At 37.2% G+C, this 14,141-nt stretch overlaps 1 protein-coding gene across 2 annotated transcripts in view; it reads right to left on the bottom strand.

The window, feature by feature from the left end:
* Positions 1–14,141, bottom strand: part of SEL1L3 (SEL1L family member 3) — a 37,054-nt gene that overhangs the window by 14,489 nt on the left and 8,424 nt on the right. The window contains exons 4-14 of one of the 2 annotated variants that reach the window (XM_040588078.1): positions 12,819–12,940; positions 11,290–11,405; positions 8,855–8,910; positions 7,707–7,839; positions 6,978–7,110; positions 6,112–6,258; positions 5,482–5,687; positions 3,751–3,930; positions 2,489–2,608; positions 1,752–1,892; positions 609–671 (exon numbers count right to left, since the gene is read on the bottom strand). In XM_040588078.1, the coding sequence (XP_040444012.1) occupies positions 609–671; positions 1,752–1,892; positions 2,489–2,608; positions 3,751–3,930; positions 5,482–5,687; positions 6,112–6,258; positions 6,978–7,110; positions 7,707–7,839; positions 8,855–8,910; positions 11,290–11,405; positions 12,819–12,940 (1,417 nt within the window). The remainder of the gene's footprint in view (positions 1–608; positions 672–1,751; positions 1,893–2,488; positions 2,609–3,750; positions 3,931–5,481; positions 5,688–6,111; positions 6,259–6,977; positions 7,111–7,706; positions 7,840–8,854; positions 8,911–11,289; positions 11,406–12,818; positions 12,941–14,141) is intronic. The other variant, XM_040588087.1, reaches the window with a different exon arrangement.

Below are 14,141 nucleotides of genomic sequence, written 5' to 3'. Positions count from 1 at the left end.
AGCCGTAAACCACCACAGCTCAGGCGGGTTGGACAGGAAGACACCACTCTGCCTTCAGCTCCTGAAGGCTGCAGGACTGCACCATCACTCTGTGCAGATTGTGGAAGTACAATCCAGACCTCAGCTGTTACTCTTTCTCATTCACATTGCACCTTAAAGATGCTCTGTTACTATAGTGAAGCCTGCTGGCATGGATTTTCAAAGATGGCAGTTATCTCTACCTGTCTGGAAAGATCACCGTGTCAAAAGCTCAAGCCTATAAAGAAATATACCTAGTATGGTCTAGAGGAAAATGCTTAGGAATATGAGGCAAAAACATACTCCTGGAACAACTATTCACCCTCTAATCACTTAACTATCATCAAGTTCCAAAAGATCTAAGTAGAGAGAATTACTTTTCTTCCACAAAAATTTTGGCTGAGTGGCCATTCAAGTAGTCTAGTCTCTCAATTTGGGGGAAAAAGGCTTTCACCATTCATGGTGATGACATTGGGAGAAGCAACCAGTATTTACACAGAATTATAGTAACAGGCATTTTATATAAATCAGTTCATTATTATTAGCACCTGGTATAGGACTTTTACAATAAAATATTTATTGCATTTTACCTTGGCGGCTGCTTTCTTCATCAATTCCAAAGCCAGTTTTGTGTTCTTTTTCACACCTTGGCCCTAGGAAACGGATATATGAAACAATCATTGTTTACAAATACAGAATACAGGCTAACAAAAATTCACACATAAAATTCATTTTAACAGTGATACTATTATTTACTAGGTGTTACTCAGCTTTAAACAGCTACAACAACAAAAAAGTTTTGTGCTTATCCTTCATTCACAGCTCTACAAAGACTAGGAAGAATTACTTCACCAGTCAATCCAAGTGATTTTTATGGGTAAATATTATCACAGATCTTTAATTTTTGGCAGCTAAGGAAGAATTAGTAGCATTCGAAGGTGCATAGATTGTCCACAATTTGGCAAGGAGTAAGAGCTCTCAGCTTTCCTGAAAAAGGATGTCAGAGTGTCTCCAGAGGAAGTACACAGATGTCATGCTAATGTTGTCCATATCAATTAATTCTGGACATGGGTCAAACAGACCATGGGTGCTCAAAATTAACACAAGCAAAACTTAAGCAAGCATTTTGTAGAGGACAGCCCATCCATTCCATCAAAAGAATGAGATGAAGACCTAACAGTTCTTCACTAATATATCTAACCTTTAGTACCGTTGAATGTCTTATGGGTGACACTGCTCAGCTGATACAACTTATTTAACCCAGGTTACGTTTGAGTGTGGCCACTGCTGTCTACTGCTTCTAGCAGGGAAAAACTAACTGCATGCAGACTTTAAGTCCTACTAAAAAAAATTCCCAGAGATCTAATAAATGGAGTTCTAAGAAAGGACTGAACTTTCACCTGCATTTCTACACCAAGGCCTCTACCTACTAGTTGGTTAGATTTTTGAGGTGACAAGCCATTATATAAAATTAGGATCTACAATTTATGTGGTATTTTGGTCCTGAATCTGGCTAGCAACAAAGTGACTAAACTGCTTTTAACTTGCCCTTTTTAAAATTTTTGTGTGTAACTGGTAAAAGTCAACCTTAGCTTCATAACTATTGATTGATTTTCAAAGACAAATCTAAAAGCACTTGTATACACTCTCACAGCGTGTCACTGCAGATAACTTACAAACATTCATGTCATAGGAATGTTTTTTTAGAAGTTAAAATACGAAACATGACTTACCTTAAATAACACAATGGCATAATCATATATTAACACTGGATCTTCTGTTTCTATTGCACCCTTTGCGTACCATTCTATTGCAGCTTCAGGATTTTTTGCCACTCCTTGTTGGCCCCAAAACAGCATCTGAGCCAACCGTTGCTAAAAGAAAACATAAACGCTAATGTTATAAATGCTAGTATTGAGACTGGAATTGCAGGAGCAGGCTTTTGCAGGCTTAAATGGATTTTAAATACGTGAGGAAAATAGTTAAATGTCCTCAACAGTCTGAAAACAATTGGTTATCAAGAATATTCAGAGGGTTTCCCAGTGGTGAAATATACTGACATTAAATCTACAGTAGGGTTATTTTTTACAGTTGTCAGTTCCATGAAAGTCTGTCTTGATTTAAGTGCAGAGGTAAGTGATAAAGGCAGACTTTGATGCATGCACATGGCTCAGTATTATTGGTCTCAGATCAGCAGCAATAACTGTACTGTGTCAAATACAAACCCAGTGAAAACGATCAGAGAAGGGGGTTGCTAAGTCTTGACAACTCTTCCCTTTTGCCTTGCATCATTGTTAAAGCTTTTTACACAGTCACTGGATATTATCAGACAGAAACATGGGAAATAGAAGCAATTCTGGGCAGAAAAAGTCTGTCCACTTCACTATCCTCTACAACTTTCTTAGAAAGTCAGATGTACATACAACACATGTGTATAAAATCAAGAAAAGGGAGGTGTACCACTTTATACCTGTGCAGCTGCATTTCCTCTTGTTGCTTCATGTTTTAACCACATAAAGACATCACCGTTTTCTTTTGTTTGAGCTTTTAGGAGTTCATCATCCATCAGCCTTATAGGTTCAACAAATGCCTGAAGAGTAGGTGAACACACAAAAAAATGATTACACAATGAATTCATACATCTGCCAACAAAATGAAAATGTTGCCCGTTTCCTGTTTAACCCTAAAAATTCATTATCATTCTGGGTTTTAGAATTCTCACTACTCCTCTGTTGGCCAGTGAATTAAGAACCATCCTTACATCCGATGTAAAAAACATTTGTTGCCTCATTACAGTACAAAACTCGTAAGTCCGCTCTACACTGAGAAGATATGCCAAGGTGTCAACAACTGAAAAAAACCACCCACCACCTTTGTAGTTTTAAATGCACTTAATGGCAAAGAAGTTCTTTTAACCTTTTAAGGCTTTTTAGTTCCTGTAGAAATCTCTCTTAAAAGATAAAAAAAAAAGGCTGGCAGAAAGCTTGATGAAGACCTGCCCTACAGCACTTTTATCTAGGTGGCTATCTACTGATTTTTAGTTCTTCAGCAATCAAAATATCTCTTTTTTTTTTTTTTTTGGTACAATAATCTTTCTTCCTGATAAGCCAGAATCCTAGTACTAGCCTACCTTCAGTATTCTTCACAGATAAAAGTTGTGTTACCTCCTGTTTAGCAGCTTATTCTAAAAGAATTTAACTGTAAACTTTATCTCATCAGATACCTATTTAACAGCCAAATCTTTACATTTGATTATAGAAAAGGTGTGAGTATGGAAAGAACAATTCATCTTTTACATGAACTTCATGATGGCTGGCTACTAAAACAGTGGATTGGTTGCTTAATAAACACATCAAATTATATTAATAATTAAAATCTCAGTGAGGAATTAGGGCCCAAGAATAAGACCTAGACTTTACTGAAAGATACTCATGTGGACAATTCTGAGGATTTGAGCCTAACTTTGATTTGGTTTCCCCCTTGCTAAGAAACAGAGTAATGATATTTACATATAATTTGGGGGATTTCGTAACAATCATAGAATGGTTTGGGTTAGAAGTGACCTTTAAAGATCATTTAGTCCAACACCCCTGCCATGGGCAGGCACATCAATCAGATGAGCTAACATTTGTAAATCAAGACAGAAACGTTCTAGCTACATAATTAATATGAAAATTAATGAAAATATGAAAAGTCATAGAAAAGAAATTTAGATCCATTTATAATTCTTACCTGTTCCCCTTTTATAGTGTGTTGATCCAATGATGTCTTTATTGCAATATTACTGTAATAAGCATAGGACAGCTCCAAATCAACTGGATAGTTATTAACGCCTTGGTAGTGTTTATAGCCAAGATTCATTACAGCAAGTCTCTCATTCCCCTGAGTGCCAACCAAACTATATAGCAGTCCCTGGCAAAAATCAACAGACATAAACAAGAGTGAATTCACTGCACATCTCACAAGTTTAGCACTTTGGTGGAGATTCATAGGGAACAGTGTTCATACTGGTAGTTGACATACTAGCTATACCACGTAAACAGTTACAAAATCAAGCACTGCCCTAAAGTCATTAAAATGCCTTCTATATGTATAGAAAGATTGAAAAGAAAAAATGGAATCTCTAAATACTTTTCAAGTATTGCAGTTACTCTGCCACCACTAAGGGTGCTACAAATTTTCATGCTACTTTATTATAGTGTTAATTATGCTATGACAGTTTTTATATTCAGCAGTGACTTAAATAGTCTCACTGATGCCAACTGGAGTTTTTGCACCGAATTCAGTGGAAACATATGGAAGTTAACAAACAGCACTTGAAAATCTCACCCCAAGGATCTCACAGGAGTAGAAGGATGGGACTTGTGGCTGACAAGGTTTCAGCACAAAGCTCCCTTGAGATAGTAATTGGTGCTGGAAATAGTTGAGGTACTGCAAATTTGCCAAAACCATTTTCAGCACTATTATTTTTCACCTGCACAGTAATAAAACAGTAGTATTCCATTTACACGGGATATTAAATTATTTCCTACACTATCTGAAGCGGAACCAGTAATAAAATTACTTCATCTCCATAATTAGCACTAGGTATACTTCATAATTAGGGTACAAAAAAGGCTCCTGTCTAAGGTTTCTTGTGTTTGAAAAACTGCAGTGAGCTTGGTCTCAGACTGGCCTCTGAGGAGGAGTTCTGATTTAGCATCCTGTAACCACATTAGGCAGATCTGCTATTCTTTATGAGCATTTTATATTACACTATTATATCACAATTAAATACACATTGGCAATTTCAGTATAGCCCTCTTCCAGTGATAAATAAATGCCTCCACTTTATTTGACCTTGCAATGGAATCACATGGAAACATTTCAGTTATTTGCAACCTAACTAAAAGGTCAGGAGTTTATATGCTCTGCAGTTGCTCAGCTGAAGCATGGTCAGGTTTTTTCCAAAATAAAACTGTTCTACTTTGCTTACCTGTAAACCTTTGACCATAATATACTCAGCACCACATTTTTGCACACTGTAAAATGGGACTTCTTTCCTGAACGTACTGTGCAACCTTTCCACTTTAGGACATTTGCCTGATGTGAGACATTTTCCATACCCATCTACAAATGGCTGCGGGTGATTCTGCGGTTATTACTTCATCCTACCATCTCAGTGACTGAGAAAAGCAGTACGTTCCCTGCTTTTCACTTTACCACCATTTTTAGGTCTTACTATATTATTGATTTCCTTGTTCTGGATGAGCAGGATAAAGATTCCCACAATCAGGAGTTCATAAAGACTTCACTGCCACTGGGCTTTTTAAGAGTAGGTGTTTTGGGGAATCCCTTCAACTACAGCCTAGATCTGGGGGCCATTTCACATTTTTAAATTCAATTGATCATAAATCCATCCCATTTCTAAATTGCCTTTAAAGGTAATTTCACGGACGTAACCAAGCATATTAAATACTCTACCTTTGTACGATCCACAGGCACACCTAGCCCTGTTTCAAATATAACTGCAAGAAAATAAGAAGCCTTATGGTATCCACAACAACTTGAATCCACCAAGAGAGGAACAGAGAAGCCCATATTGCTGAGGCCATCAGCGCTGGACAGACCCTTTGCAACCTTCTCAAATATCCTCCGGCCAACTTCTAGAACTGTATCACTTCCATCTTCTAACACCAAAAATAAAACATAGGACACACAGTTATTGCAAGAGTTAAAATCAGGAATGGATCTCCCCTCGTTAATTTAATGGGACTGAGACAGATTTTGTTATTTCTCACACTGAATGTTATTCTCAATACAGACAACCAAAATTCCTGGAGATAAAAGGTACTATTGAATAAGAGGAGTGAATAAAAATCCAGAAGACCATCTCAAAGTAACTAACCACTAAAAGCATAAGGATATCTCTATTTCCTTCTACAAAATAAGCCATCCCTCATTTGCAGCACAACATATAAGTCACATGACACTCCTTTACTAAGTTAGCTGATATGAACAAAAATGTGTAAAACAAACTGAAGTCAAAGCATACTAACTTAAATGACATATAATATGGAGTTGTTTAAGAACAATAAAATAAAATATGATTACCATCTGCAGCACTGAAATCCATCTCTTGTAACAGTTTGAACAAAGTGTGGTACTTTTCCCTGAGCTCTTTTCCCCACATGAAGGCATCACATTTAGATTTTTCTCCATAGCTGTGAATCAGCTCCAAATAATAGTTTTCACAGTAACCTAGAGAAAACAACATATTTAAGACATGAAAGCTGACTTGGCTGGTCTTTAAAATAAGCTTCTGGTAGAAAAAAAGATGTTTCTAGGGTAAACTAAAAATTCATGGACAAGATGAACACATCCTTAACAAAAAGTAGTGCTAAAAACTCATACAGCTAGCACAGACCAGTTACAAATAGGTAAGATTTTTTCTACTCTCCTCCATACTCCGGTCACAATGTATGCAATCAAATTCCAATTGGAAACATAAGCTAGTTTTCAGCACACACACCCTATGTTACTCTTCCTTCACTACAGTAGTTGCTTTGGTATACACCTGTCAATTACTGTACATTAGGCAACTGTGGGAGAGACATTCTAGAAAAAATCACCCATTTGGGGGAATTCATTTGGGAATGAAAAGGAGGAAAGGCAACCAAATAGCTTACATGTAAGCTTGAAAGTGTTTCTTTGTCCCTTTATACACCTGTCTTACTAGAGAAGAACTACCAAGAACATGACTTAAGTCTGCATTCCATGGCACAAAAGTCTTTGCAGGGACAAACCCATAGTTTTAGCTACCAGTAGCAAGGCTAAACTTTCCAAATTGCCTTTTTTTCTTGTTATGGCTGAATTTAAGTTTACTTTTGGTGACTGTTATCCAGATTCTGGTAAAAGGAAAGAAAACAGGTCTCCAAAGATGACAGTTTAAAATTCATACATCACAGATCAACACTTACGATTTCTTTGTGCTTTTTCACCTTGCCTTACAATGTATCTGTACTCATAAACTATTTCTCGAATGTCCATACATCTCTCATAGTAGAGTTCAATTTGTTCCACTGTTTCTTTATCATGAAGAGGGTTAGAAATCTATAAAAAGGCAAATCATAGATAAATGGCATCTACAGTACCTGTTGTTGCCTATGCTTGGGTAGAAAGAAGTGTTGTAGGCAAATAAAACCAGGAAACATTGTTTACTACGATCAGCTTCTCTGGCACATCATGTTAATGTGCCAGGCAACCTGATGCTGGCCACAACAGACTATGACTTTAAACAGTCAGTATAATCCAAGAAACCATGGATGAACTTCCAAAACTGACCAAGTCTACATGACTTTTACCACCAATTTCAACAAAACCATAAATTAATCACATGTTCAATACTGTATCATCAAAAAGTCTGGGAAACAAAGCAACACTGAAAATAAATCCTTACTTAAATACAGATTCAGGAACATTGCTTTACATACTTGCTTCTATAAGTCTTATCTTTTAGCCTTTTAAGTGATAACTAACATTCCTAGATTTCAGCAGAACATGATCATATTTCGGTTATATATTCCCAAGTACTATTATGCTTCATAGCAAGTCTATCACTTGCTAAGAGCTTGAGTTAAAACAAAATAAAATACAGCCCATAGCGGGCTGCTAATATTTAAACATTTCCAAATACTGCTTTTGTTTACCTGTTCTGTTTCCAACACATTGAGACGATAGTATATCACAGGTCCAAAGAATGCTTCAATACCATTTACATATCCACTGCCTCCAAGAACAAAGTATCCGGCAGTGTCATCATAATAGAAAACTTCCCTAAAACTTGAACATGAAAGAAAAGTCAGCTGGCTATCAAAAGGTACTATGAAAGAAAAAAAAACATACCAAAATTTGTATCTCAGAATTTCCATAACTGACAGCCTTAAAGTCACTGCCAGTATTTTTTGCTTTTCTCGTCTGTTTACTCTCAAAATCTACTCTGCAATTTAGTGTGATAAATTCTGGAGTATTTTTAACAAATCCCTTGTCTACAAGCATATTAAACCAGCAGGGTGTTTTATTTTTCTGACCTGTAGGTATCTTCTGGTGTTTTATGCATCATTACACAACCTCAAAATTTTCAGCTCCACCCCTCCCTTGTATTTTCTAAAACTGGCATATGAAAATTTAAGTTATTGGTCTCTTAGAGTTACTATGTATAAGTTTACAATTTCTGGGTAACCGCAACAGAGAAGGTATAACACTTAAGTCTGCCATGCAATTTACTGTTAAATAGTTTCCATATTAAAAAGTGGTTTTTTAAATTATTTGCACAAGAAAGAGTCAATCTTAAATTACAGGGAAAGAGAACAACTAAAGAGCCATTTAAAAAAATTATTCAGTTCCTTAGAGTAAAGGATAGAGGAAGAACACTTCTGGTAGAAATTTTGCTCTCTACCTAAGCAAAGCAGGAAACAATTTCACTGGTGAAATCCTAGCTCTCTCACAGCAACAGCAACACTTCTCTTGACTTCAGAAAGACCAAGACTTCTTTTGAAGACTGATCCTAATGCCACTGACCTTCCAACCATTTTTTATGGAGGGTTATCAGACTCCAGTGCTAGATCATGCAGCATGTTAACTCAACTAGCTCACGGCATTAACAAAATTATTCAGCTCATGCTCCATGTAAACATAGTAATGAAAACTGGTTTTGAAAGCATAGACTGGAAGAATACCACAGATACTCTGAAAATCGTTTGGAATCTCAGTTACAAACTTGTGCTCTCCTTCTCCCATTTTCCATATCTGAACACATATACACATATTAGTCAACAAAAGGGAAAACGCTGCTTACGTAAAAGACTGATGATGATGTCTTTTCAAATTCTTCCCAACACTGCTTACTTCTATCTAAAATAACATAAAATATTAATTACAATAAACAAAATATTGGAAGGTATATTTATTAATCCATTTCAACTAGTTCAGAAGATTACAGCTGCAGCTTGTTGCATCTCCTCTGCACTAAAGAGGGTATATGTCAGAAGAGGTTAATGGAAAGCATTGGCACTGGTCTGTCCTGGCCAACCATGAGCAACAAAAAATAGCAAAAGTAGTACACGTTTCCTACTTCAGCTGTTTCTTTCCTGTGTTGAGTTATAAGACATCTGTACTTTGCTGAAGCTTTTACTCTTCTTGCACCTTCAGATGCTCTTAAAATCTGGCTCTTAATTTCTTGATGCCTAATTTCCCAACCTTCCCTAATTTATCTATTTTATCTCAAGTCACGCTGGACTAAACGTATCTCGATGGAAGTGAAATAATCATACAACCATAGAATCATTTAGGTTGAAAAAGACCTTTAAGATCATCGAGTTCAATCCTTAACCTAACACTGCCAAGTCCACTACTAAACCATGTCCCTAAGTGCCACATCTACACATCTTTTAAATACTCTCAGGGATGGTGACTCAACCACTTCCCTGGGCAGCCTGCTCCAATGTTTGGTAACCCCTCCAGTGAAGAATTTTTTCCTAATACCCAATCTAAACCTCTTCTGGTGCAACTTGAGGCCATTTCCTCTCATCCTATCAGTTATTACCTGGGAGAAGAGACCGACATCCACCTGCAAACAACCTCTTTTCAAGTGGTTGTAGAGAGCAATAAGGTCTCTGCTGAGCCTCCTTTTCTCCAGGCTAAACAACCCCAGTTCCATCAGCCACTCCTCACAAGACTTGTTCTCTAGATCCTTCACTAGCTTTGTTGCCCTTCTTTGGACACAAAGTGCCTAAATAAGGAGACTCTTCTGTACCTTTTGAGGTTGTAGCATTTAAAAACTTACTACAGGAAGAAGTGTTAGTAAGATGGAACCAAACCACAGCTTTATCTGTTCCAGAGAATGGCTCCAAGTACTAAAATGTTTTTAGGTTCGGTCCTACTTCCTCTTTTGTCCACAAGAGTGCTCATTAAACTCTTCCTGGCCCTCTTACTTTGTCCAGAAGTGGAAATTTATTGACCACAGGTTTTATCTCACACCTGAATAAATTCACTCTGCTCTCAATGAGAATATTTTCCTTAATCTAATTGTACAAATTCCCAAAAGGTCAAGACTAATATATCCTGTATCAATATTTACAGGAACTTTCACATTTGTACCTGAAGCTGAGCTTCAAAACCCATAGGGCATTCCCTTTCCCACGAACTAAAATTATTTCTACAATTTAAACAAGCAGAAAAAGACAGTTCTGATTCTATAAAACACTTTTTTCATTTTTCCTTTTAACAATATATTTAAAAGCATATGATATTAAAAGTAAATACACATTTCTACCCGATTTTCTTGCAAGACAATCAGTCTGCTCACCACTTACATACTTAAAAACAGTGGGGTGCAAAAGGAACCACAGTAGTTTAGTCTGTACATTGCTCTCTCAGTAAAACATTGTTTCAGCTTTATCAGTAATTTATCTCATACTTTAAATTTACTTAGTTGTTCTTGCCATTAATTAGCAATTATTTTTACAATTCAGTATGTAATCTATTCAACCATTTTCAAGAAGAAAGAAGTTGAGAAATAGAAGACTAAGGTTTTTTATTATTTTCACACCCTAATATCATAGTAGCTGGAGGTTCAGAGAACTTTGGCAGGGAGCCTGCATTTTCAGTGCTGCTTTTGGAAGGTTCTGTGAAAAAAACAATTGTGGTTTATTAAAATGTAAATTACTTATCTACTACAGAGGGATACTGTAATATTTTTTTGGTCTTATAAAGGTAGGTAATCCTATGTCACTTTGTCAAATGTGCAAAACTTCAAAACTGCACATGCCTCCCTGTTAGCTAACACATCTAGGCAAGAGGCATGGTACCCTACAGAAGACCAGACACGTAAATTCTCATATCAGAATGGTACAAATACCTAAGCCTCCAAGTGCAAAGTCCCTCAGAGCTTTTCACACCATGTAACTTCAAGTATTTAGACAAGGTATCTAAGCAAGGAGTACTGGCTGCCTGTAAAATCAACTGTCTCTAGAGAGCAACAGTGTACACGAACATAGCCACCGAATACACAGTAATTCTACACTCTTATCTTAAGCATCTAAGTTGATTTCCCGAAGTTGGATGGTCTGAACATCTCCCAACAATTTCTAGTTTTACATTTCATTCTTTCGCTATGTAAGCATGTACAAATTATAGTATTTCTGTCTTTCTCAGCTGTTAAGGGGTTTGTCAAAGGCATAATCAAATTAGACACATCTCAGTCGTGAACCTCTAATTCAGTAGCACGCATACCTGTCCGCCCTTAAAAGAAAGATCCAGTCGAAACCACTGCTTGAGAGGAAGGCTGAAGCTAGTTTTCACTGCAAGGTCATCTCCTCTCATGAGGTGCATCTGAATATGCACATAACCTGACAGCAAAAAAAGGAAGAAAAAGGAAATAAACACCACAGAAATATCAACATTAAGAATGGGGTTCCTAATGTATTATTTATAGCACTTCTGTCTTCTTCATCCTCTTCACTACCAACAGAGATCTGGGCACTCGCCAAGCCATACATCAGCTCTCTCAGAATCCCAGGGAAACTTGCTCCACATTTCAGTTACACATCTCGGATGCTAATGCCCAGGCTCCCACATGAAACCACAGACTCAAAACCAACTGTCTGAGGGATAAACACACTAAACGTATGGCAGACAGGGAGGGTGCCACAGTTGATCTCAAACACCAGAAAGCAGACATGTCTTGCAGCAAACAGCAGAGCAGACTACGGTGTCTACTCAACGCTAAACAGATAGCACGTGAGGATGCAATGATCAAATACAAGATGACTCTACCCTATGATACTTGGACCCGCAGAAGCTAGACTCATGGTTTGAGCTCTTAAGACCAGAACAGATTATTATGATAATTTAGTCTAAGGCTGAGAATAAAACTGGCCCTAAACCCCCTCAAAGCAAATCTTGCATCAAGGTGATAACTTCCAAATAAACTGCTATTTTTGCTTGTTCTTCAAAGAAAAAATCCAGTTTATAATGGATAGATTAATTACCTAGATTAGTTACAAGACAGAAAAAACCAGAAATAGCAAAAATAACAGAGAGGAAAAGATTAGTTATGAAACTTGCAAAGAAGGGGAAAAAATGTAATGTCTTATGAGAAAGCCAGGTGTGCACTTTTAAAACTCCGCACACTTATTTCCTCTACGAGCCAGCCAGTCAGCTCCCAGCTGCTGAATTTCACTACCAAGAGGCTGAAGAGTCAGTCGCCTTCTGGCAGGAATATTCCTCTGCTGCAAGTGTTGCTAGACTAAGACAGTCCTACCGCTTAACTTTTTTTTGGATAGGGAAACAGACTGGGCTTCTTGCTACATTACTATTGCAATATAGGCAAGAGCTTGAATCATTTGGACCTTTTCTGAGGCTATTTCAAATTTTCAAAAATTTTCATGTAGTACATATACAAGAATTGAGACCAAGACTAAAATAATACTTCAATAATAATAACAGATGTTGTTCATTGAGATAAGATTGTTTAATCCCGGTGTATGTTCCTGACCTGTAAGATCCAGTCTATTCTCCTAACAAAGCAGACATTTCCTGAAGTTAGACAAGACCAGATGCTATGCAACTATTTCTCAGTTTTACCCTTTTAATTTAGTAGCTACTTTCCTATTGAGACACTATAATCAAAATGAAGCATTTTGCCAGGGCTCAGTTTCAGAAAATAGGTCTGATAATATAATGATCAGTGTTATTCCTAGGCACAGATCTATAAAGACTATATTAGACCCCTTCTGAAGGCCGTGAATAATACCCCTTACCTTCCTCATTTAGAAATACAGCAGGAGTACTATACATTTCTTTCGGATCAATAAAATAGAGTATACCACACAGATCCTTTTCACAGTGATGGAGTAAATATAGCCAGATTGAAACAGTGAACCTGCAGGAGCAAAAACAAACAAAAAAATCCACTCCTGATGAGAAATCTCCCTATATCATTTGATAAGCATGCATTTCACTTTAACTTAGCAAACCTTTCTCACACATGTGATCTTCAGAACAGAACACATCCTCTGCAGTGAAAACCTTCAGAGCAACCGTACTTAAGACTCTCGGATCTGTGATCTCCTTTTAACTGTGCACTTTTGGGGTAACAGCATGAGGAGAGTAAGAGAGTGTTATCTGAATCAATTCCAGAACTCTGGGTCAGAGCTACTACCAGATCCCACATCAATAGGGAACTGAAAACACAACTGAGACAACTCGGAGCCAACCTCCCGCATGCAGGCTACAGTACAAAATCCCCAGATGCATGGTAATCTTGATTGTTGAAGCCAGTGAAAACTAAGCTGCGTCATCTACACTAAATGCCAACTGTGAAAATGTGCTTGGGAGAAGCATTTAAAAATGAATCCAGCCTCTGAGTAGTGCAGATATGAATAGCTGTCACGGAGCTATCGTGGGATACATAAAGGTGAAGCTTGTGCAAACTCTGGAGCACTGCAAAGTAGAAAACTGAAGACCCAACAATGTTATCTACTTAGAAATTTCTGTACAAAGCTGGCTGGCTGAGGCACTAAAAGCAGAATTTATACCACAGTATCTAATTTTAAGGAGCTCCTCTGTGCCAGACCAAGTCTGCTTCAGTGCTTGTAACAGACACTTGACCACTTATTTCCATAACATTTCTGTATCAGTTAGGCCAATGCTGAATGCCTTTGAAAACCATAGCTCCAATGTACAACCCAGCAAAGCATTATGATTATTATCATATCTGATAAAGAAGTTCTCTTTTCTTAGTGACTTTTAGGAGGAAATATTATTAATATTTTCTATTTCTATAATTAAGAAAAAAGTCAATATTTGTTTATACTACTTTAGAACTGTGTCAACTTGCCTTGCTTCTCTCTCAAGGAGTTGCTGAACACAGAGTATGTGGTATCCTTTCCTAAACTAAACCAGGTATAGGTCTGAAAGCCTAACACCTGCTTACAAAAAAAATGCAAGGGTGGTGAAGTTTTCCCCAATACAGTCTACACCTTAAATAGCTAATAACACCATATCCTTCAGAGATGGCACAAGGGTGAGGTAGAAGGGTCTGTAAATCACAATCACTTGTACACTGATTGTTATGACCTACA

The sequence above is a fragment of the Falco naumanni genome, chromosome 1 (assembly GCF_017639655.2).
Source record: "Falco naumanni isolate bFalNau1 chromosome 1, bFalNau1.pat, whole genome shotgun sequence".
In the NCBI taxonomy this organism is placed as follows: domain Eukaryota; kingdom Metazoa; phylum Chordata; class Aves; order Falconiformes; family Falconidae; genus Falco; species Falco naumanni.
Note: the sequence above shows the minus strand (reverse complement) of the source record. Positions and strands in the feature narration are given on the sequence as shown.